We start from the raw sequence: 23504 nt of genomic DNA, 5'->3' as shown, positions 1-23504 counted from the left end.
TAGAATACACGCAAAGATTAACAATATAACATGTCATGTAATCAAATAATGATTAACAAATTAGTTCGCAAATATTCATGTCATGACTTCATATAAACTTTAGAAAATAACTTAGTTACACATACAAATAAAAATAAAAGAAAGAACCTGGGCTTCATGGCGAAGCACGTACCTAAACTCTTCTTCACGAATTGCGATGTATGGTAATGGTATAGTATTATGGTGGTTGGGAGATAAAGCTTAGGAGACCTTATTTCTGCTATAAAAACCTAAAAGGTCTGGTAGAACTCTTCAAAACAAAAGAAATTTAAAAGCAATTAATGAAACAAATTAGGAAAGAATCCTTATTGGCTTGGAAAACATGTAATCCATTTTTCACACCAGTTTTGGTCTTACAAAATATTAGCCACATTTAAAATTGAGATATTTAGAGATAGATCAAAGAAAATGGGAACATAGTGTTTAAAAAAAAACATTGCAATGTTATGATGCGAATCAAATAGTAAATTATTTCAGATCAAATTAATCTTTTATAATAGAAAGATGATCTATGAATGAAGTTAAAAAAAAAAAAAAAACTATGTGAGTCATGCGTCCGGTAAGTAGTCCCATGTTTTGTTAAAAAAAAACGGCGGAGTAGTAAGCAACCTATATACACAACGGAAACCACAAAAGAGGAATTGTTTGGATTATTTTTGTCAAGTATTGTATAAAGAAACATGCATTTCCAATAAAAAGATTAGACTAGCAAGAACAAGAATCATATATAAGAGCACTGCGGAATGAGCGTTTAAGCTATATTTTGGTAAAGCATTTCCATATCCCACCCTTGAGGGTTAAGTTACTAAAAAATAGACGATCACAAAATATGAGATATAAGGATTTTAATTAAAAGCGCTCCATGACTTACAAAAGCATGTGAGAGGAATCTACAAAAGCTCTACATGGAGATGTCACTGGCTAATTCCTCCTACATATACATTTGTAATGATAATGAAGTGCATGTTTTAATCACTCATATCAACTTTTTGTGAACCACTCTTTACTAACTTGATCTCAGTCGCTTGGAATTTGGCAACCTTCATCCAAACAGTCTCAAGTTTTTTTTTTTTTTTTTCTCTTTGTATAAAGCAATTTTTGTTGTTGTTGTTGAACAAACAATATTATCTACACTAAGGGAGTGAGGGAGTGAGGGAGTGGGCTACACCTCACAATGAGCTAGCTATAATGTGGTTCAAATTCGCCTTTGGTGAGAATCAAACTTAAGACCTCTCACTTACAAATGAAGAGAAATACAAATAGACCGTAATATTATGTGGCTTGTAAAAAGCAATTTAACAGTACACTTTTTCACACAATAATTTGAGCTCTTATTTGCAAATAATTTTCTTACATTTTAACCAAAACCCCCTTCTTCTTCGAATTTTGAAATGAGGGTTCTACCCTAAACAACTAAAAGAATAGAGAGATCAAACTACGGTTTGGTCAACCGTAATGATAGAATTGTGAGATGCTAAATCGCTTTGAATATTCACACATTTGTCAGCAGCAAGTTCAAACCCTTCAATCAAAGGGTCCACAATAAGATAAATATGTTTCACTTCAATATCATTTAATTATAAGCATGCTGGAGAACTTAAGTACCCTCCAATATTGTTGACCAAAAAAAAAAGGCACCCCCCTATATTATCACTATCACCATCAAGATAACCATATAATTAATATAGTTTAGTAATATTATACGAGTAATAGAAATTCTATGACATTTTCTCTACTTTCTTGACTTTGCGATAAATCTAGCTTAGGGAATCTTATTCTCCAATCATAAAAGGAGATAAGATAATATGTTTTATTTAACTTATGTTCGAACCTCGTTTCATGCTACATATATATCAGAAAAAAAAAATGCCAGGTGGATCCCTATGCATATAGTTGAAGGAGATTATAGATGTAATTATAGTGAAATTTCTCTCCTCTTTAATTATTTCTTTTGGTAGGAATGCCCAATCCGCTTAAATCTCGTATTTGAACACCCTTGAATTTTATTTAAAATGTAAAACTACTACAAAGTACGTAAAAGTTTCTTAAAGAAAAAAAAAAGTTTCTTGCAAACCCATATATTGAACACACACTAGGTTTTGAAACAATAAAACGTGAGCTTGCATAAGATATATATTTCAAGTAAATTTTTACATAATCTTCTTATGCCCAAAGAAATGATTCATCGAAGAAATGAGTCACAATTTGTATTGACACATCTAAAATCGCCAAATGTTTGGGTGTTCCTCTATTCAATCCTTTTCCTTCTTCTTGTTGCTGGATATCTCGTTCGTACACATTTTCTCTTTGTTTCTCAAGCCTATAGTGAGTTACAGACAAAGAGAAAAAGTATAGTCCAGAGGAGTTGAGTGATGGGAATAGCAAAAGTTCATTTCAGATACAGTACAAATAGAATATGATCCTCTTTCATTTCTCTCTGTATTCATCGACAACCATTATAGTCTTGATAGCAAACAAGTAAGCCTTATGTGTACTTTTACAGTTTTTATTTGGATTTTATTGTCTGATTATTGTGTTGCATACGATTGCAGATCATTGTGTAGGCACGTTTCAATTTTTATGTTGAATTTGCTTAGAAGTAGCCTGTAGTTTTTGTCAGTGATTATTCCACTGTTATTAAAACATTTTATTCACTTTTAATATAGTAGTCAAATATTATTATTGTTATTAGTTGTGAATAACTAAAAAATATAAGCGTAAAACAATACTAATCACTATAATTCGGGTTTGCTATCTAATTTGTTTTGGTTGTTGAGACTGATCCCAACTAACTTATATGTTCTAAAATGTTCTCAGTCATAGGATTGTGTGTTGACTATTTTCAACGACTGGTATTTATCGTGTTTATAATACTCGTTTCATGTCAACAAGAGTTTGATCGCTACAATAATGCAAATTAATCATTATCTTTGAGATTCTACACCACAGGTTAGAGGCTTGTTTTGTGTATCATCTAGATTTTTATCCTATGTTTTACATAAACTTGAATGGATTCATAATACTAAATTCCTAATGCAAGTTGAACTAAAGCTGAAAATATCATGTACTTTGTAAAATAATTGTGGTTCCACCTTTGGATTTCCTTCCTTACATAGGTTTGATTTGGATATTGGCGCATACTTCTTTCCTCCAAATAATACACTATATATAGAGAGGCTATGTATGGAGTAGCTATATGTCCTTAAATAATATCATGTTATGTATCACGCCTATAGGATGGTGTAAGTGATGCCTCCCAGCAAGATCTCGGTTTTATAGAGCCCCAAATTTTGGTCTAATAGTTCTGTACAAGATGTCAGTTTTTTGTTAAAAAGTATACAGTAAGAATCTCACATCCTCATTTTCTACAACTCTAATATTGTGTATTGACATGGTTAATTGTCTTTAGTATAGATCACCATATAGAAATTAGGATTTAGATCTTTAGTAGCATATTAGTGGATCACTTTGATATTTCTTTTATGATACCTACGCCTCATTTTAGTTTTTTTTTTATTGAGTGTGAGGCCATTATTTTTTATGCCTATGACATGTGGCATTTACGCTCAGTGTGATTGGAATAACCGAAAAGCCCTCAGAGTGAGGTCAGAGCTATATACGTATTCCGAATTGGACTACCACATGTCATGGTAGTGCAGCACAACTCCTTTAGTTTTAAGCCCATTAAAGCATATTACTTGTCTTCTAAGTAAAGAAAACCTAATTCAAGTCAAGTTGGGATATCTTGGGGATTAGGCAATGTAATCATAATCTTAGGAGGATTAGATACCTTATCCTTGATTCCTTACTAGATAGTCTCCTAATTTAATAGGAATTACTCTCTCAAGATCTCTATAAATACCCTAGTCTAGGTATTTACTGGAGTGCTCTCTTTGACATCTCCAAGGATCCTATGTGAATATCTCTACGATTCATATCCTCTACATTACACATAATCTCTCATGCACGTCATCGTCTATGAGTAGACATAGAGACTCATCTCTGCTACGGGCCTAAGCAAAGGCACCTTCGTCAAGGATGTATTTAGATGTAGCACATATCATAAATACTCCTTTCTTAGAACTATACCTGTGATTTGATTCTCCTTCCCTAGAGAAATATAGGCAGTCCGATGATGGATTCATTCACACCCCAAGCAACCCCATTCTCTCATTGCCAAAGTTCAATTCCGACTTAATTACGCCTCTATTTGTGGATGTGTGTGATTTTGGTTCCAACAATTGGTGCTTTCATTGAGAGAAAAATCATATTTTTCACCCAATGACCTTTGCTGGGAGAAACGACGAAAGATCTTAGAGCCAAAGCTTTGATTGATGCTCCAAAAGAACAAATCTCTTGTTGTTCGTAATAACCACCAATTTCAGTGACTCATACAAAAAATACTTTCTGAATGAATATTGCTGTTGTCTATGATCAAGGCCTAAGTTTTCCCAGGAAACACGAAAAAAAAGAATTTCTAATACCTTTATTTATTTTCTTCTAATATCCTATTGCTCTAAAAAGTGTAATTCATTTTAGCGTGAAACAACTAAGAACACAATTTGACTAGTTGTTATTGTTTTACAAGAGGGACATGTGTTACTCACACAACCCATTTATTTTGTGTTATTTGGTAGCAAAAACTCAAGCTCCTAAACCAGCGGAGCTTCGAAAGGCAGTCTGACAGACCAAGGTCCCCATTTCGAGAACCTTTTTGTCAGCCATTGTGGCAGAGCTAGTAACTCTGACAACAACAAAGCATTTTCGATAAGTATAACGAAGTCCCATCATGGGAAGATTTTCATTGGGAACATGTCACCCCAAAGGAAGACATAAGTTCAATTCTGCAACTCTATCTACAACCCAAAACTTAATGCATTGCGGGCACCAAATTTGGAATGCAGGACAACTACGCCTAGGAAAGGCTCGGAGCTTGTTCATGCAAAATGATCCTTGAGTTAGATGAAATATAAACAAGATGCTACTTAGCGACATAAACTCCGATTAAATGCTTAGTCTGGAATTACATGTTGAGCATACAAAGACCTTGCCAGAAGTCTACAATCAACTTTTCATGCGAGTCAATATGAGTTCACACTAAATAGGGACAAGTGTTCAAAAGCTTTAGGAGCTATGTGATTGTGTCTTAAACCCATTATGCGTACTTAAATGATTTATATCAGAAAAATGACTTTTCCGGATGAATTTCATTACAAATCATTCATTTTTGACCTAATCAATCATTCCAAATCTTTAAGCAAAGATAGTCACATCTGCATTCTCGTCAAAACTGCACATATGGGAGAATAAATCTTCCCGAATTTTCCATGTGATGTTCTTTATATCCTTGTAAAGATAAGAGACATAACTATAATGTTCTAATTTTTACAAAATTTTTCAGAATGAAGAAAAGTCTCAAATCTAGCACGTAAAGCAGCTGAACAGAAAACCTGACACACCCCGACCGAGGTCAAGGCATGCTGGCTGTCACGTGAGAGTGACGTAGCCATGTGCACAGTGCGGAGTGATAAATATAGCAAACATACGAATAATTAAAAACCATATTACTAGTGTGCACTTCGAAACAAAAAATGGTAGGAGTTAAGTACAACAATAACACTCCTAATCAGAGCATAAAGTCTATGTGCAGTCCAGTAGGACAAGTACTAATTATACAGTACCAGGAATGTCCTACTCTTATAAGAATAACTCAGAACTGCCGACGTCCTCTCTAGCCACCAACAGCAATCTTACTTAAAACCTAGAGGGGCGCAAAATAGAAAACGTGAGTGGGCAAAAACCAATGTTTTACAAAATCATTTCATTTATCAACATACTAACCCTTCGCTGTAAAACATATATTAATTTCCCAAAATCAAGATGTAAGCATATACATTTATATATATAAGAATGTATCAATTCAAATCATACTTCACATAATCATATTCATATGTATGCCATGCCAAAATATAACAAATTAACAATCCAGGTAACAATGATTTCATAGAAGTATGACATGTTAGCCGGAACTCCTGAGTAGTCTGTACGGCTGAATTCATAGCTCAAACTCAATCTAGCCAGAGTCACTACTATGACCTATACGGCAATATATTGCACATAAGTCGGAACCACTAAAAAAGGTCTGTACGACAAGAATGGATGAGATACAGTTATGCTCAATTCTACTTTCTCAATACTAGCTGTGCGATAATACGTTAGTCACCTACGAGTCGAAACCACCTATAGTGGTCTGTACGACAAGACTGTGCACCTAAATTGGATCCAATGTGAGCATATGGTGCAGGAGGTGACATAATATACAAGCCTATGCCAACTCTCTCTGGCTAAATTGCAATCACCCGAGGTGCAGGTTTATGAGCTCATTGTTTCTCAGTCACATCTCATATATCCAACCAAACATGTTTGTCACGCTACTCAATTCTTCAAGTAAACTTATATCTCAATTATTTCATGTCATATATTGTATGGCTGCACCTAACATTTCATTAGGCTGCCTACGTACCCTAAACAGGGATCAAGCCGTTCGTAGTTCACATATACCAAACGTAACTTACCTGTACTTACCTGTGCCTCCACATCACCACAATTATATATATATATATATATATATATATATATATATATATATATATACACACACACAACCATGAAATGCATATTCAAAATATAATGGCATTTGGCATATTATTTCAAAGCATATTTTCATTTAAAACACATTTCTGGTAATTATATCAAGCATATAATTATATACTGAAAACAAAAGCCCACTCACTGATAAGTCGAAGGGTCATAGCCCCCAATTCGCCAGTGGATACGTTCGTCCTCGGGATAAGTCTCACCTATATGCGAATAAACTATAAAAACGTTATTTTAAAACACATAGGCTAAACTAGCTAATAACTTCTCATACATTGCTCAATTTGGGTATATGAATATACCACAGTGACCTACTCGACATCACGGACGTCGAGATATTTTTAAAATAATTTTTCATCATTGCACGCGCCCCCATGTGCCGGGAGGGGCACGGTGCTATGCGCCCCCACACGCGTCATCCCCTACCTCTAAACGCCGGAAAATCTCTCCGGCGCCGGAAACTGGGCAAACCTGTAAATGTCGATTTCTCACTCGTTTCTACACCATTTTCCACGAAATTTTCACCAAAACTTCACAAATTTCGAGATGAAGAAGGCTATACCTTTTAAAACTTCCAAATCCTTCGAAAACTCGTTGGGATAATTTCACCAAAACCGGCCACCTTCGAACTAGGGCTTCCCGACGTCCAAAACTTCCAAACGAACATCCCCGAGCTTCGTGGGAACCTCTTAGAGCTCACTGTGAGCTTGGATTGTCCTAAAAACCAACCATTACAAAGTTCGTGAACAGTGCTAAATTCAGAGTTTGATATTTCGACGTGAAATCGAAAGGTTTCTTACCTGAAAATGATACCCTTGGACTCGCCACACCACGAGGAATACAATGGTACCTTCAACACCTTTGATCTGTGAAAATTTAAGGGTCTTTGGGTGTGGTCCGTACGTAAGGGGAGAGAGAGAGAGAAAGATACGGGATAGGAGATAGAGAAAGAGTGATAGGGATTTGTGTGGTCCAAAAAGCCACTAACCAAAACTAAGAAGAATCTTAGTTCTAATTGGTTCCAAAAATCCCAAAATTAAACCAAACATAACTCACACCCCAAATAACGTCTGAGGGTAAATCTGTCATTTCATATTTCCCGATGAAAATCTTGGGACGGGCTGTCACAAAACCAGCACATCACAGCAACACTGTCAAATTGACATATTAAACTGTACTTGCTAAAAAAGAACTGGGTGTTACTATATTAATTTGGTATTGAATTTGTTATCCACGAGATTCGAACCTAATACCTTTTACTTACAAATAGAGAAGAATACTACTAGACTATAATACAAGTGGCTATAACATATCAACTTAAGCTGCACAATATGGCTGACTTGGTAAAACATTTATGCAGTTACAATCACGCTCTCATTTTTTGGATTTATTTCATTATATAGCTTGGTCTTGGATATTATTCTTCTTTTTCTTAACAGTTCAAGATATTATTTCACCTCTTTAAGGAAAAGTGAGACTCAATTATTAAAAAAAAAAGTTATTTTGTAATTTCTTACGTGATGTTGAACATACCGTTGACCCACTGAAAAAAGAAAATCAGTATCTAAATGAAAAACAAAGAAATATATGGCATCACCTAATAGCTCGGCGCTCGTCTTTCTTTACCCTTTTGGATTGTTCTCTCTCTCTCTCTCTCTCTCTCTCTCTCTCTCTCTCTCTCTTGTGTCTCCCTGAAATGTTAATTTATGAAATTATGAAATCATTCCATTCTCTAATCTCTCTCTCTTCTTTTTATTTTCTCTATGTCTTCAATAATTCTCTCATTCACTCACATTTGGCTAAAACTTAGGGTTTCATTGAAGAAATCCTAAGCTTCCATTCAATTTAGCATGAAACGACTAAGAACACAATCTAACTATTTATTATTATTTTACAATAGGAGCATGTGCTGATTACACAACCCCTTTATTTTCTATTATTTGGTAGCAAAAACTCAGGCTCCTAAACCGGTAGAGCTTCGAGAGACAATCTAACCAACTAAAGTCCACATATCGAGAACCTTTCTGTCAACCATTCTAATGAAGGCAGTAACTCTGATAACAACAACGACAATGACAAAGCCATTTCCACGAGTATTTAGAAGTGCCATCATGAGAAGAAATTCACTAGGGGCATGTCACCCTAAAAGAAAGCATAAGTTCAACTTCGCAACTCCGCCTATAACCAAAACGCAATGCACTGGGGGCATCTCATTCAGAACGCATGACAACTCCACCTAGCAGAGGCTTAGAGTTTTGCTCATGCAGAATGATCTTTGGGTTGGATCAAATATAAATAAGGTGTTATTTTGCAACACAAGCTTCAACTAAATGATTAGTCTGGAACAACTTGCTTAGCACACAAAGTACAGAAAACTGAACTTGGCTTATTCCAAAAGAAGGTAGCATAAATGGACCAGCACTTCATAACGAATCCAACTCATAGACCTCTTGTTTAAAATCTACAATCAACTTTTCATGCGACTCAATTTGAGTCCATCAACTCTCTGACTGGGGCAAGTGCTCAAAAGCAATGGGGGCCATGCATTTGAAGAGAATAATGGAGTATATAAAAATGTAAAAGAAGTTAACAGTTAGTTAAAAGTTACTGTTGTAATAATCTCTTTTACTTTTGGTAACTTTAGTTTTACCACAGTTGGTTGTATGTATATACTCTGTAATGTTATTCTTCAGTTTAATGAAAAAAGTCTTTTCATTTCCTCAATATGGTATCCTCCGCCAGAAGTCTACCGACTTTGATCCTTTAACCATTTTCTGAATACCCAAACAGATCCATTCCGCTACTTTCTTACCAACCAAACAGATCTTTTCCACCATTTTCTTCTCTGATCTTTTGTATCCATGACGGCTACTTTTTCTCCGGTGCCTGCGCAATCTCATTCTTCTCAGGATGCTATTCCCCCTCTTTCTTTTACTCAGGTCTCGATCAATCACATCACAATCCAGAACATCGGAAGCATGGTCCAGACGAAGCTGAAACGCCACAATTATCTCGTTTGGAAATCTCTCTTTGATCCGATCTTCTGTCGGTACAAGCTTGCTAGATTTGTTGATGGATCTAAACCCGCACCGCCTCAATTACTTTGTGATTCTTCAGGAAATTTGATTCCTAATCCTGCCTTCGAGTTATGGTATGAGACTAATCAGAATATCATCATCTGGATTAACTCTACACTCTTTGAGGATTTGCTTCCTTTCACTGTCGGTGTTCAATCTGCTCGGGAATTATGGCAGAATCTTGAACGGAGATTTGGTGGTGTCTCGAGATCTCACATTCATCAACTTCGATCAACTCTTCAATCGATAACTAAAGGCGCATCTTCCATCTTTAAGTACTTCCAGCATCTCAAGGAAGTCACCGATGCTCTTGCGGTTACTAGCGCACCCATTGATGATCATGATCTGCTAATGATAATTCTCAATGAACTTCTTGATGACTATGATTTGTTTGTTGATTCTTTCCAATTTCGTCTTGCTGATACGACTGTTGATGATCTCCATGGTTTCTTGCTTAGCTAATAAATGGCGCTTGCACGGAAGCAGCATGCAAAATGCTCCTCTACTGAACCTTTTCAGGCATTTCAAGCATCATCTACCACTGCTCCTCTTTTGCTCCCTACACCATTTATTCCCTCTAAACCTCAAGCCTACGCTGCTCATCCTCAGAATCGTGATCAGCGCAATTACACCAACAACAATCGTACTCAGCGCAATTACAACACCAACAACAATCGTAATCAATTCATTCGCTCCACTTCTTATTTTCAAAATTGTGGTGGATCTCATGGCGACCATCGTTTTTTCAATAATTTCAAGCCTTATCCTTGCCAGATCTGTGAAGACCCAGGCCACCAAGCCATTGATTGCAGTCATCATATGAATCCTAATTTTCAAGGTTGTGTTCCTTCTGCGAAACTTGCTATGTATGCTAATCCTTCTGTTCATTCCTCTACTTCATGGCTCATCGATTCTGGAGCAAGTTCCCACATGACCAATAACATTCAGAATTTGCAGAATCCACAACCATATCATGGCTCTGACAAGGTTTATATTGGTGATGGCCAAGGTTTGCAAATCCATCACTCTGGCTCTTCTTTAATTCGAACTTCTTCTGCTACGTTTCAATTAAAGAATGTTTTACATGCTCCTCAATTAAAACATGATCTGTTTTCTGCCAATATGTTTTCTGTGAATAATTGGTGTTCTGTGACTCTGAATCATTTTGACTTCAATGTCAAGGATCTTACTACGAGGAAAATGCTTTTTAGAGGCCCTGTTCGCCATGGTCTCTATCCCTTCTCTGCATTTCCTCATCATTCCAGAAGATATCTTGCTACTACTGCAATAAGAACATCACCTCATATTTGGCATCAACGCTTAGGACATCCAACGATCAAGACATTTAGATATGTTATTTCTAAGTCTTAATTGCCTATTACTACTTTTGTTGATCAGCTATTCTATTCTAATTGTATCTTGGGCAAGTGTGCTAGGTTGCCATTTCATGATTCAGTTAGTATAACATCTAGACCACTGGAACTTGTTCATGCTGATGTGTGGGGACCTGCACCATTACTATTCTGTTAATGGATACAGGTTCTATGTTCTTTTTGTTGATCACTTCACCAAGTATACTTGGTTGTATCCTCTCAAACATAACTCGAATGTTTTTGTTACTTTTGTCAAATTTCAAGCTTTGGTTGAAAATGTTTCTGGCTTCAAGATTGGTACTTTACGCACAGACTCAGGGGGTGAGTTTCTCAGTTCTCCTTTTCAAAAGCATCTTGCTTCTTGTGGCATTCAACAACATCTTAGTTGTCCGCATACTCCCCAACAAAACGGTTGTGCTGAAAGGAAGCACCGACATGTTGTTGAAACTGCCCGAACTTTATTGATCGCTTCTAAAGTGCCTCATCAATTTTGGGTGGAAGCTTTTCTCACTGCCACTTACCTTATTAATTGATTGCCTTCTCCTTCCAAACCATCTCCATGGGAACAGTTCTTTCGAAAGCTTCCCGATTACATTCAGCTCATAGTCTTTGGTTGCAGTTGCTATCCTTGGTTAAAACCCTATATCACTTCCAAATTGGATGCTAAAAGTAAACCTTGTGTGTTTCTTGGATACAGTTTGATTCATAAAGAGTATAGATGTTTAGATCCCATCACCAATCGAGTCTACATATCTCGACATGTATATTTTGATGAGACATCTTTTCATTTCCATTCACTAACATCTTCTTCCCCTAGTCCTTCTCCTAATACTTCATCTCCTTTTTCCCTTGTCTTTCCTCATTTATATCCTACTGATTCTTCACCATGTCATGCTTCTCAACCTGCCACACCATTTACCTAACCTATATTTGCCTCTCCTATATCTGCACCACCATCCCCTGCCCATACTTCTCCCATATCTTCACCTACCTCTCTACCTTCCCCTGTTATCTTTGTTCACCCTATGCAAACTAGATCTAAATTAGGCATCTTTAAACCTAAAGCATACACAGCTACTAAACATCCCTTACCAACCCCCTTAGACAGTGCATATGTCTCTTCAACCTATCTTCAAGCATCTAAGTATCCCCATTGGAGGGCGGCAATGCAAGATGAATTTAATGCTCTGCAACATACAGGAACCTGACAACTTGTTCCTCCTTCTCCTTCTCAAAACTTAGTGGGATGTAAGTGGGTTTTCAGAATTAAACGCAAACCTGATGGTTCTGTGGATCGTTATAAGGCCAGATTAGTGGCAAAAGGGTATAACCAACAAGAAGACATTGATTTTAGTGAGACTTTTTGTCCAGTGGCCAAACCAGTCACCATCTGGATATTACTTACTCTGGCAGCTCAATCTAACTGGTTTTTACATCAATTGGATGTTTGTAATACGTTCTTACATGCAAATCTGAAAGAGAATGTATTCATGGCTCAACCCTCAGGTTTTATTGATCCAGATCATCTTAATCATGTGTATCACTTACAAAAGTCTCTGTATGGTTTGCGACAAGCTCCACGGGCTTGGTTTGAAAAACTTCAATTTGCCTTGCTCTCTATTAGTTTCCATGCTTCTTAATCGGATCATAGTTTGTTTGTCCTTCAACAACCAGTTTTAGTTCTTGTTCTTGTCTATATGGATGATATTATTGTGACTGGCCCCTCTTCTATTGCCTGCAACACTGTTATATCTCAGTTAACTGCTCGGTTTCCTGTCAAAGATCTCGGCAATCTTCATTATTTTCTTGGCTTAGAAGTCCAACGATCTCATGCGGGTGTATTCATTCATCAATCCAAATATATTTTGGACTTGCTCACAAGAACTCACATGGATGGTGCAAAACCTTGTCTTACTCCTTTCGGCTCCGCCAAACTTGATCACACTGGCCCTTTACTTGAAGGTCCTACTGAATATAGGAATATTGTTGGGGCTCTTCAGTATCTTACATATACTAGACCTGATCTTTCATTTGCTGTAAACCTTGTTTGTTAGTTTATGCATTCTCCACGGGTTCCTCATCTCCAAGCTGTCAAACGTATTTTACGCTATCTCAAATGATCTTTTGGTCTTGGCTTGTGGTTTCCCAAGGTCTCATCTTCTCTCACCTTTAAAGCTTACTCGGATGCAGATTGGACTGGCTGCTCTTGGGACAGACGGTCAACTGGAGGTTTCTGTATATTTCTTGGACCTTCCCTCATTAGCTGGAGTGCCAAGAAGCAACAAACAGTTGCTAGGTCCTCAACAGAAGCTGAATACTGATCCTTAGCCCATACCGCAGCTGAAATTACTTGGATTTGCAAAAATTGTTTGCTGATATTGGTTTTCAATTACATGTTTTATCTCAGATTTGGTGTGATAACATTTCAGCGATTTCTTTGGCTTCGAATCCGGTCTTCCATGCTCGAACAAAACATGTTGAAATTGACTACCATTATATTAGGGAGCTTGTTCTTGCTAAGCTTCTCACTATTCAGTTTGTTTGCAGCCAAGATCAGTTTGCTGACATCCACACTAAATCTCTTCCTCATCAACGATTTCTTGATCTGCGATCCAAGCTTTCCCTCCAATCCTCTCCGTTTAGCTTAAGAGGGTGTGAAGAGAATAATGGAGTATATAAAAATGTAAAAGAAGTTAACAGTTAGTTAAAAGTTACTGTTGTAATAATCTCTTTTACTTTTGGTAACTTTAGTTTTACCACAGTTGGTTGTATATATATACTCTGTAATGTTATTCTTCAGTTTAATGAAAAAAGTCTCTTCATTTCCTCAATAGCATTTGTGCCCTAAACCCATTTTATGCACTTAAATGATTTCTATCATAAAATTGACTTCCCGAATGCATTTCAACACATGGCCAACTGGAAACGAGAGCAATGACTGAAGATTGACGTGTCAAAGTTTCATAATTTTTACCCAATCCATCCTTCCAGATCTTCGAGCAAAGAACGTCACATCACATTTTCCATCAAAACTACACTTGTGGGAGAACGAATATTTCGAAGTCCTTCCGGTTTTTCCATGTGATGTTCCTTATATCTTTAGAAAGATAAGAGACACAACTACAATGTCCCTATGTTTTACATAAATTTTTTAGAAGGAAGAAAAGTGTCAAATTTGGCACGTAAATACAATAAACTAGCACAACTAGCACATCACAGCAGTATTGTCAAATTGACAGATTAAACTGTACTTGCTACAAAAGAAGTGGGCTTCGCTATATTAATTTGATATTGAATTCGTTAAATACGAGGTTTTAACCTATGACGTTCTACTTACAAATAAAGAAGAATACTACTAAACTATAATACAAGTAGCTATGACATATCAACTTAAACTGCACAAATATGACTTGCTTGGTAAAATATTTATGCAGTTACAATCATGCTCTCATTTTTTTATTTATTTCCTTATGTAGCTTGGTCTTGGATATTATTCTTCTTTTTCTTAACAGTTTTGGATATTATTTCACCTCTTTAAGAAAAAATGAGCCTCAATTATTGAAAAAAAAAATAGTTATTTTGTAATTTCTGACGTGACGTGGAAAATACTGCTGACCTACAGAAAAAAGAAAATCAGTATTTAAATGAAAAACAAAGAAGTACGTGGCATCACCAAATATCTCTCCGCTCCTCTCTCTCTCTCTCGCTTCTCCTGAAATGTTAATTTATAAATTCTGAAATCATTCCCTTCTCTGATCTCTCTCTTCTTCGTTTTTTTACTCTGCGTCTTCAACAATTCTCTCGTTCACTCACATTTGGCTGAAGCTTAGGGTTTCGTTCCAGACGAAACTCTCTCTTTCTCTCTCCATCTCCCCCTATCTCTCTCTAACATACACCCAGTGAGGTTAGGAAACCAAAAGATTGAAGCTTCAGAGGTACGTCATCCTCTTCTTCGTCGAACCAATCATAATTCCGACATTTCCGCGAATGCTTATAGGCCGATCTATTTTGCCTCCAATTTTCGTGTTTTCATCTCCCTGGAATCATCCAATTCTCAATTGGGTATGTGCAATTTTGTTGTTAGGGGTGTGCGTTTGCGACCTAAGAATGGATGAATTTCGATTTTGAATTAGGTTAGTGCTCACTGTTTCTTTGATTGCGTATTTTTTTTCCATTTTTGGAATCAATTTGGGGGATTGATTCTGGATTGCCGTAGATTATGAATGTTGGTTAAGCTGCAACTTTTGTTTTTTGATTAATTTAATATGTTAGTTTTGACTTTTGGGGCTGGAAATGGAGTGTTAATGTTTAGGGGAGTGGCGGGAATTGAACAGAGCGGGTAAAGGTTGGTGCTTGGATGCCCTAGTGTGGGATTTGATAGGTTAGTGATGACGGATTTTGAGCCGTTACAACAGAAACCAGAATCCGCTGATGCCTGTGCCGATTTTGAGCGTGGATTTGAGGAATTCATGCGGGGGCACTTGGATGAATGTATGTCATTTACATCATGTAGTTCTCCTCGTAATCCTGATGATGAAGATGACGAGGGTGAGCAGCTTGTGCGGAGGAGACGCAGGTTGGATTTGGAGGGCGATGATTTAGCAGAGTCATCTGCTGCGCGGTGCCACCACTCGCGGATTTTGAGCCGTTGGGCTGCGCGGCAGGCACAGGAGATGATAACAACGATTGAGAGGAGGAATCGTGAATCAGAGTTGATGGCACTTGCAGGGCTGCACACGGTTTCAATGCTTGACTCCTCATTCTTGAGGGAGTCGCAGTCTCCTACCTCAAGGCGGCAGGGGGCTGTGGAGAGGCCAAGCACTCAGGCATCTGCAATATTGCAAATGTGGAGGGAGTTAGAGGATGAGCATGTGTTGGATAGAGCGCGTGAAAGAGTGAGGGAAAGGTTGAGGCATAGGAGGAGTGTTGAGGCTAATACTAATGAGTCCACCACAAATATGTCTGAAAGTCGGGGGACTGAGAATCAGGGTAGTTTGGCGGATGCAAGTGAGAGTGAGAATGAGTTTGGAACTTGGTCACATGATCAAATAGGTTCACAACGTGAACATGGTGCTAATGACGTTTCTAGTAGAGAGCAATCTCCTGATCTTGGCGAAGTCGAGAGGGAGAGAGTGAGGCAGATTGTACGGGGATGGATGGAAACTGGGATTAGTGATCATTCGTCCAATGTTGCTCAGAGAAACACTAGTCCCAGATCAGAGTGGCTTGGTGAGACAGAGCGTGAAAGGGTGAGAATTGTACGTGAGTGGGTACAAATGGCAAGTCAGCAAAGAGGAGCTCGTGGGGGCCACAGGGATGATCAAGTTGCCAGTGGCGGTGCTCAAATTGATCGAGCTCATGATGGGACGGTTACTGACCATGAAGAAGGCCAAGCAGACCACATTCGCAGGGACATGCGGAGATTGCGTGGAAGACAAGCTCTAATTGATTTGCTTGTAAGGATTGAGAGGGAACGACAAAGGGAGCTCGAGTGTTTGGTGGAGCATCGGGCAGTCTCTGATTTTGCTCATCGTAACCGCATTCAGGTCAGTTGTCTCATGAAGATTATTTATTCATGTCTTTTCTTTTTTAACATAAATCAATTTTCTCCAGTGGTGTGGTTGATATTTAAAAATTGGCTTTATCAATGAATGTGATTTCTATGATTGTAGTCTTACAGGATTTTGTAGAATACTTAAAAGTTTGTGCTCAGTAATTGTCTGGATTATTTAGAAGATCAAATAGCTGGGTACAATTGTTGTCATATGAGTAGCTGATTGTGTCCGCATTTTATGTTTATGATCCCATTTTCTATTATGAATGAATTTTTCTGGTCCTATTTGTATCTCCTTGTAAGAGGTCGCACTTGGTGCGATGGCAAGTGCCTTCGCCCATGAGCGGTAGGTCTCGGGTTCGAGACTTGGGAGCAGCCTCTCCATAAATGGGGGTAAGGCTAGCTGACATTCACCTCTCCCAGACCCTGCGTAAAGCGGGAGCCTTGTGCACTGGGTATGACCTTTTACGACCTTTTTTATTTGTATCTCCTTGTATCAGTGGATAAGGATGAGCTAGAGGCACAGAACTGATGGTTTGGTATGGAACGCGTTTTCTTATTTCTCTCATATACCTTGCTTCTGTCTCAGTGGGAGATATGGGCATATTCCTAAGTGTATCGTTTTGGGTTGCTATATCGGGTTGCAGAGATACCATTGTATTCACTTAGCTTGCTCCCAGATTAGAATCTACACCCTGCAGAATACATTTTAACACAACCGTTTATCAATAATTAGATTGCTACAAGGTGCATGACGATGATGTATTGTTAATATAGGAAGAATAGCTATCAGTCATCCCCTATCTTTTCCCCCTTTTATTCATGCATTTTTTAAGGCATTTCCTATTTATGCCTGGTCTCATTGCCATCGCCTATAACATAGATGTACGTGCTACAAGTTGCATTGATGGTATCCCAACATAATGGAATTGCGTATTTCTTTCCGGCACAGCTACCCAAAAATTTCTGTTTTATGACACAGTAGAGATTAAGTTTCCTGCAAATGTGGGCATGATTTGGCTACTAATACAATTAAACATTTTCAGTCATTACTCAGAGGTAGATTCCTGCGAAATGAAAGACCTGTTGAAGAAGAAAGACCGCCTTCCATGGCTGCTGGTGAATTAGTTCAGTTGAGGCAGAGACACACAGTTTCTGGTTTAAGGTATGTGATGTTTTTAGTCATGCCATACGTCTTAAGATGCCTAAATTTTTTCATCACTTCCTTTTTTGTTAACATTGGTATTTTTTTTTCGTTTATTCTTTTGTTCAAACTTTTAGTAGTTCTCTGATTTTTTAAAAGCTATCTATTTAATGAGAAAAATATAAGGGAACATAGCATACTTTATGTTGTCTTGAAGGAACACATTTATCATCTCTGTCATTTCTCTCTAGTTTTGTTGTTGAGTCAATTTACATCATTATATGAATAATTGGTTGAGGTTAGAGAATTCTTTTGTGAGGCCTTCCACAGTAGGCCGGAGAAAGTGAACGTGATACCAATATATTGAACTCATATAGGACTCACACTTCTATAGTGGGCCGAAAAATTTGTGTGTGATACCAATATATTGAACTCATGAGTTCAATATATTAAACTCATGAGTGTGATGCTTATAAACTAATTCTGAAAGTATTGACTCTGAGAGTTGTTGGTGGGCTTGTGGGAGATTTTCTTTTTTAAGTCTACTATGCTGTGAAGAAACATAACTAGTGATGGGCTTGTGGGGCTGGGGGAGAAACATAAGATTTCTAGATGGCATTGCCAGATCAACCATTACTTTAAGCATGCGTTTTTCTCCTGGTTTCAAATAGAGCAGATAAAGTCTTATAGCTGAATAAATGTGCATCAGTATTACAGATTAATACTAGTGGCTATGCTGTAATACTTGGGATTGCTTTACAATATTTCTTCCTGGATAATAATAAAATACAGAATAAATATGAGATACTCTTTTGGTTTGCGTTTTCTTATTCTTGGTTTTACTTTGGTTTACTTTATTGTTTGGGTTTTAATGCTCCAATTATATCTTTTGATTATTGTTGGATTCCATTAAATGAATGATAATTTTGTGTTGAAAGACGAACAAGAGTTGTGAATGTCAGTTGTTAGCATAATGACAAGTTTTTTTCCTTGTTAGGGAAGGGTTCCGCTCCACGTTAGAAAATATTGTTCGTGGTCAAGTTGGCAGCCAAACTGATTCTACAACTAATGGTAATATTAATGATTTTAGAAGCGAGTATACTCAAACAAGTGCTTCACAGGATGTCCAACAGGAAAATAATGATCAATTGCAGCCTGGCAGTCAGGCAACTGACATCAATCAGTTGCCAGATCAAACGGGTAGCTTGGAGAGCAACACTACTGATGAGCTTCTAGATTGGCAAGAAACTACTAATCAAGGAGGGAATTGGCAGGAACCAGTGGCCGAAAATGACACACGAAACTGGCAGCAGCCAACCTTTGGTCAATTGAATGAATGGAGAGATGGTAATTCCGAAGATACGGCTGAAAATTGGCAAGGAAATTCAGTCGATAATTGGCCTGAGGAAACAACGAGAAACGTTGATGGAGAAGCAGATCATCGACAAGAAGCCCGGAGAATTTGGCATGAGAATGGTACTCGGGAGGCTGTTGGAAATTGGGCCGCAGGGCCTTCTGGTCCAGTGAGAAATCGCCGCTCCGTTCCAATTAGAAGATTCAATAGATTTCATCCGCCAGATGATGATAATGTGTACAGCATGGAACTCAGGGAACTTCTGAGCAGGTATTTGATCACTTGTAGATTGATTACATGTACAACATAGACTTATTATTTGGTTCTTTTTATAATGGTTATGATTTCTATGTTGTAGGAGAAGTGTCTCTAATCTTCTTCGCAGTGGGTTCCGTGAAAGTCTGGACCAACTGATTCAGTCATATGTTGAAAGGCGAAGTCATGCTCCCATTGATTGGGAATTGCATAGAAACTTGCCAACACCAACTCCAGCTTCACCAGAGCATGATCAGGAGCAACAGCGGGATGAGCAGAATGAAGATCAACATGATGCCATCAACAGACCTTCACTTGTTCTACCATCTCCACCAGTGCCCCCACCACAGCCATTATGGCATCAGGACTTACATCACACAGGCTGGTCTCGTCATAGCATGCATCGTTCAGAAATTGTGAGCCATCTTTTCTTTCTCTTAATGCAGCTTGTTCAGGCTTTCTGATCATTTTTTCTCAAAATTTTAGGTGTGGCTTACTAATACCGTGCATAATAGCCAGCTCTATATTCTGTGTCACTGGCTTTTAAAGTTTTATACCCGGTTAATTAATATAATATATTATTTATAAAGATATAAAAGATATAATATATTATTTACAAAGGAGTAATGCTAGGAAGACCACATATTTGTACCACGTTGATGTACCATCTCGTGTGGCAAGTGATGCGTACAATCAACATCCAATTAGATAAATCCATTATTTGACTTGCCACAATAGATGGTACACAAACATGGTATAAATGTGTGGCCTCCCAAGCATTTTCCATTATAGTATATACAATAAACAATAACATTTACTATTTAATATATATTTTTATTTGTATTGAATTTTATTGTCAGTTAATATATTAGTATCCAATATCTATTATACTAATACTATTATTATACGTATAATATACAATTTTAAACTCACTAGATTTTTATTTATATTTAAATGTCTAGAATTCATAGTATGTAGAAGAAGACTATATTTATTTTGAAATAGAATCCCTATTTCTTTTTGTCATTCATTTTGTTGGTCATTGAGTAATTGGGACCTTAGTAAGATATCACCTCTAGGATTAAATGACGTGATTTCTTTTTTTCACTTTTTCATTTTATTCCATTTATAATTCTGTTTGTAATTTATGTTATTCCATCACTTTTTCTCGTAACACCATGTGTTGTAGTGATTGCCATGTTTAGAATTTTTAATATTTTACATAATATTTGGAAATTGTTATAAATTTTACAAATTTTTAAGGGAGTATTTCATTCCTAAGACATCATACCATAACAAAACTACCTGTGATGTATTGCGCCAGTTTAGTTGATGATTGATGCGAAATGGAGTTGGACTGGATTTTCTTTCCTGTGTCTAGTTTGTTTCCTTTCTCTCTTGTGCTTTCTCTGAACGTGGATTCTGACATGGAGCAGGAATGGGAGATGATTAATGATCTCAGAGCAGACATGGCAAGACTTCAGCAAGGCATGAGTCACATGCAGAGGATGTTGGAGGCCTGCATGGATATGCAATTGGAGTTGCAACGATCTGTCAGACAGGAAGTCTCTGCAGCTTTGAATCGTTCATCTGGTGAAAAAGGTTGGTCTCAGTTTCAATATTTTAAATGACAAGGAAACAAGTTTCTTCCGAGAATTTGTATGAATGTGGCATCTGCTTTCATTGAAGCTACATTTTAATCTTCGGGTTATTCAAATGAAAGATGCTATTGCTTTGCAGGTTTGGGCGCTGAGACATCAGAGGATGGGTCCAAATGGGGTCATGTGAGAAAAGGGACCTGTTGTGTGTGTTGTGATAGTCAAATCGATTCTCTCTTGTACAGGTATATTGCTTATGACCATGATACATTTGTTTTGATGGTGTTGATGGCTATCACTTTGTAATAAATTGTTCTTTGTATCCCTTTCCCCCCTTTTTTTCGTTTGGGTGCAGATGCGGGCACATGTGCACTTGTTCAAAATGTGCGAACGAGTTGATTCGTGGCGGAGGGAAGTGCCCACTTTGTCGGGCACCGATTGTTGAGGTGATTCGAGCATACTCCATACTGTAAATTTAACTATTTAATAGGAAAGAAAAGAAAAAATAAATAAATAAAAACTGAATAGAATGACCGGAATGGTGGAAAGAGGGGGGAGACAGTGGTTGTTCCATAGGATGAAGATGAATGGGAAGCTTCTGTGGTCCTTTTTTCTGTGGAGTGTTTTAGTAGTTGCCGATGTTTTTCTGATTATATATGGAAATTCGAATTCATTGTATAATTAGATTAACAGATGGCACTCTTGATTCATCATTCTTATGTAAATAAAATCTTTTCCGAATTTTTTCTTTTCGTTTTGTTTCCCCCTTGGTTCTCAGCTGTAGCTATCATAGGCAAGCGTAACTGTGATTAGTAAATTGGTACAAATTTTTACATTATAGTAGGGCGGAGAAAGTAGGGCAGATGAGAGAACAAAACGGAGTTGGTAAACGCAAGATAATGTGTAATTAGTGTATTTAGTGTGGTTTTTAACAGAATTACTTGCTGTAATGGGAACATAAATAACATTTGCTTGTGTCACGATGGACAGATTTATTTCTTAACAATAGTATAAAAAAAAAGGGCAGAATGACATCTTGTTATCTTTGTACCGAAGCTTTGGGATTGATGATATTCGTGTAAGTATTATTTCTCCCTTGTGCAATTCTAAAAATCTGCTTCTGGAAATGTATCCTTGACATTTTTCTATGAAAAATGAAAGAGCTCGTGAATCTAGCATAAATCCTTTTTGCCATTTCCCTTCTCTTTCGATGTTTCCTTGGATTATATTGTATAACATGAGTATTTATAGAATATTTCTAGGGGTGTGATATCCACACACCCCATTTTACTTCTCATACACCCTTCTAAATTTCGGCCGTCGGATCGGATGAATTGAAGAAGATCAACGGATAGAAATTAACAAGGGTGTGTGAGAAGTAATTTGGGGTGTGTGGATAGCACACCCCTATTTCTAATGATATTGATGCCAAAACCAAAACATTTGTCATGTTGTGCAGATGAGAAGATGTAAGTTTGGGATTAAAATTAATATCGGTGTAATTAATAAAGAGGTGTGTTACTCACACGCATTTTTTATCTCCCACATTTCCTTCATAATTTCTAACCGTTCGATGGAATAAATTGAAGAAAATTAAATGACGAAAATTAACAAAGATGTGTAGGAAGTAAATATGGGTGTGTGGAGACTAAAGAGCACCACTATTAATAAAAGATCGTTGGCTCATCATTTTAAATCTTGATCCTACACGCATAAATATAAATAATTGTAATAAAACTCTATAACTTGAAAGTCCAAATGCTAAGGAGATTATTTCAGAAGTGAGACTCTTCATGCACTCTCTGTCTCCTTATGTTTTTAACATAATTTGCGTGCCAATATCGTAAAACATTGTGTAAAAAACATAAGATGATGAATAGTTCATAAAGAATTCTATTTTAAAAAAGTCTCTTTAATATTTCTCACTCGAGGATTATTTTATCTTCTAGTTAATTTGCAGAGAAATCGAGATAATTAAGGAACCCAACTGTTCAGAGTAACTCGTTTTTGCTTTGAGGCTACCTCATTATCCAAACCAAACATAATGAAACTGTTCACCAAACAACTCCACCGCAAATGTCCTGGGTTTCTGTTACATAAACTCGCTTGGCCAGTTTCAGCCTTGTTAAAGACAAGTTGCTCTAGTCATATATAAAGAGTTAAAGACAAATGTCAACACACTCAATATTTGTTTTTTAATATTTTCTAAACACTACATAAAAATTTGGAATAAGATTACCTTAAGCTTATATGACCAATTACCCTTTTTTTTGCTATACCATTTCACCGATGATTTCATCAAAATATTTTTATTATAAAAGGTAAAGCTACAATTAATAAAAACCTCTCAAAGTGTGTCGACAATATGGACCTGATTTAAAAGTGCAATTCAAAAAAATAAAAGCGCTTTCAAATTATGTGTGATAGAAAAAGTTAGAAGTGCTTATGAGTTC

At 37.1% G+C, this 23504-nt stretch overlaps 1 protein-coding gene and 1 long non-coding RNA gene across 5 annotated transcripts; one reads left to right on the top strand and one right to left on the bottom strand.

Annotated features, from left to right (window-relative positions):
• The first annotated feature begins 14804 nt into the window (after positions 1-14804).
• LOC103408212 (uncharacterized) lies at positions 14805-21792 on the top strand. 4 transcript variants are annotated; one of them, XM_029093854.2, is made up of 9 exons: positions 14889-15081; positions 15231-15279; positions 15459-16692; positions 17747-17865; positions 18842-19468; positions 19557-19869; positions 20890-21055; positions 21194-21296; positions 21407-21792. In XM_029093854.2, the coding sequence occupies exons 3-9, from the start codon at positions 15535-15537 to the stop codon at positions 21522-21524; spliced, it is 2604 nt and encodes an 867-aa protein (XP_028949687.1). In that variant the 5' UTR covers positions 14889-15081; positions 15231-15279; positions 15459-15534; the 3' UTR covers positions 21525-21792. The 4 variants fall into 4 exon arrangements, with proteins under 4 accessions (XP_070673855.1, XP_070673856.1, XP_070673857.1 ...); XM_070817755.1 differs by having other exon boundaries at positions 14815-15279; XM_070817756.1 differs by having other exon boundaries at positions 14839-15081; positions 15231-16692.
• Positions 17239-21138, bottom strand: LOC139193931 (uncharacterized). The gene is made up of 2 exons (XR_011578471.1): positions 20759-21138; positions 17239-17395 (listed from the first exon to the last, which is right to left on the bottom strand). It is a non-coding gene; the product is annotated as an uncharacterized lncRNA (long non-coding RNA).
• Positions 21793-23504: the final 1712 nt, after the last annotated feature.

This window comes from Malus domestica, chromosome 02, assembly GCF_042453785.1.
Source record: "Malus domestica chromosome 02, GDT2T_hap1".
Classification (NCBI taxonomy): Eukaryota; Viridiplantae; Streptophyta; class Magnoliopsida; order Rosales; family Rosaceae; genus Malus; species Malus domestica.
Note: the sequence above shows the minus strand (reverse complement) of the source record. Positions and strands in the feature narration are given on the sequence as shown.

Excerpts from the sequence above, each read along its gene's own strand:
- LOC103408212 (XM_070817754.1), top strand. The coding sequence starts at position 15,535 with ATGACGGATTTTGAGCCGTTACAACAGAAACCAGAATCCGCTGATGCC. Across the intron at positions 19,469-19,556 it reads CTCAGGGAACTTCTGAGCAG|GAGAAGTGTCTCTAATCTTC; the intron begins GTATTTGATCAC and ends TCTATGTTGTAG. Across the intron at positions 19,870-20,889 it reads GCATGCATCGTTCAGAAATT|GAATGGGAGATGATTAATGA; the intron begins GTGAGCCATCTT and ends GACATGGAGCAG.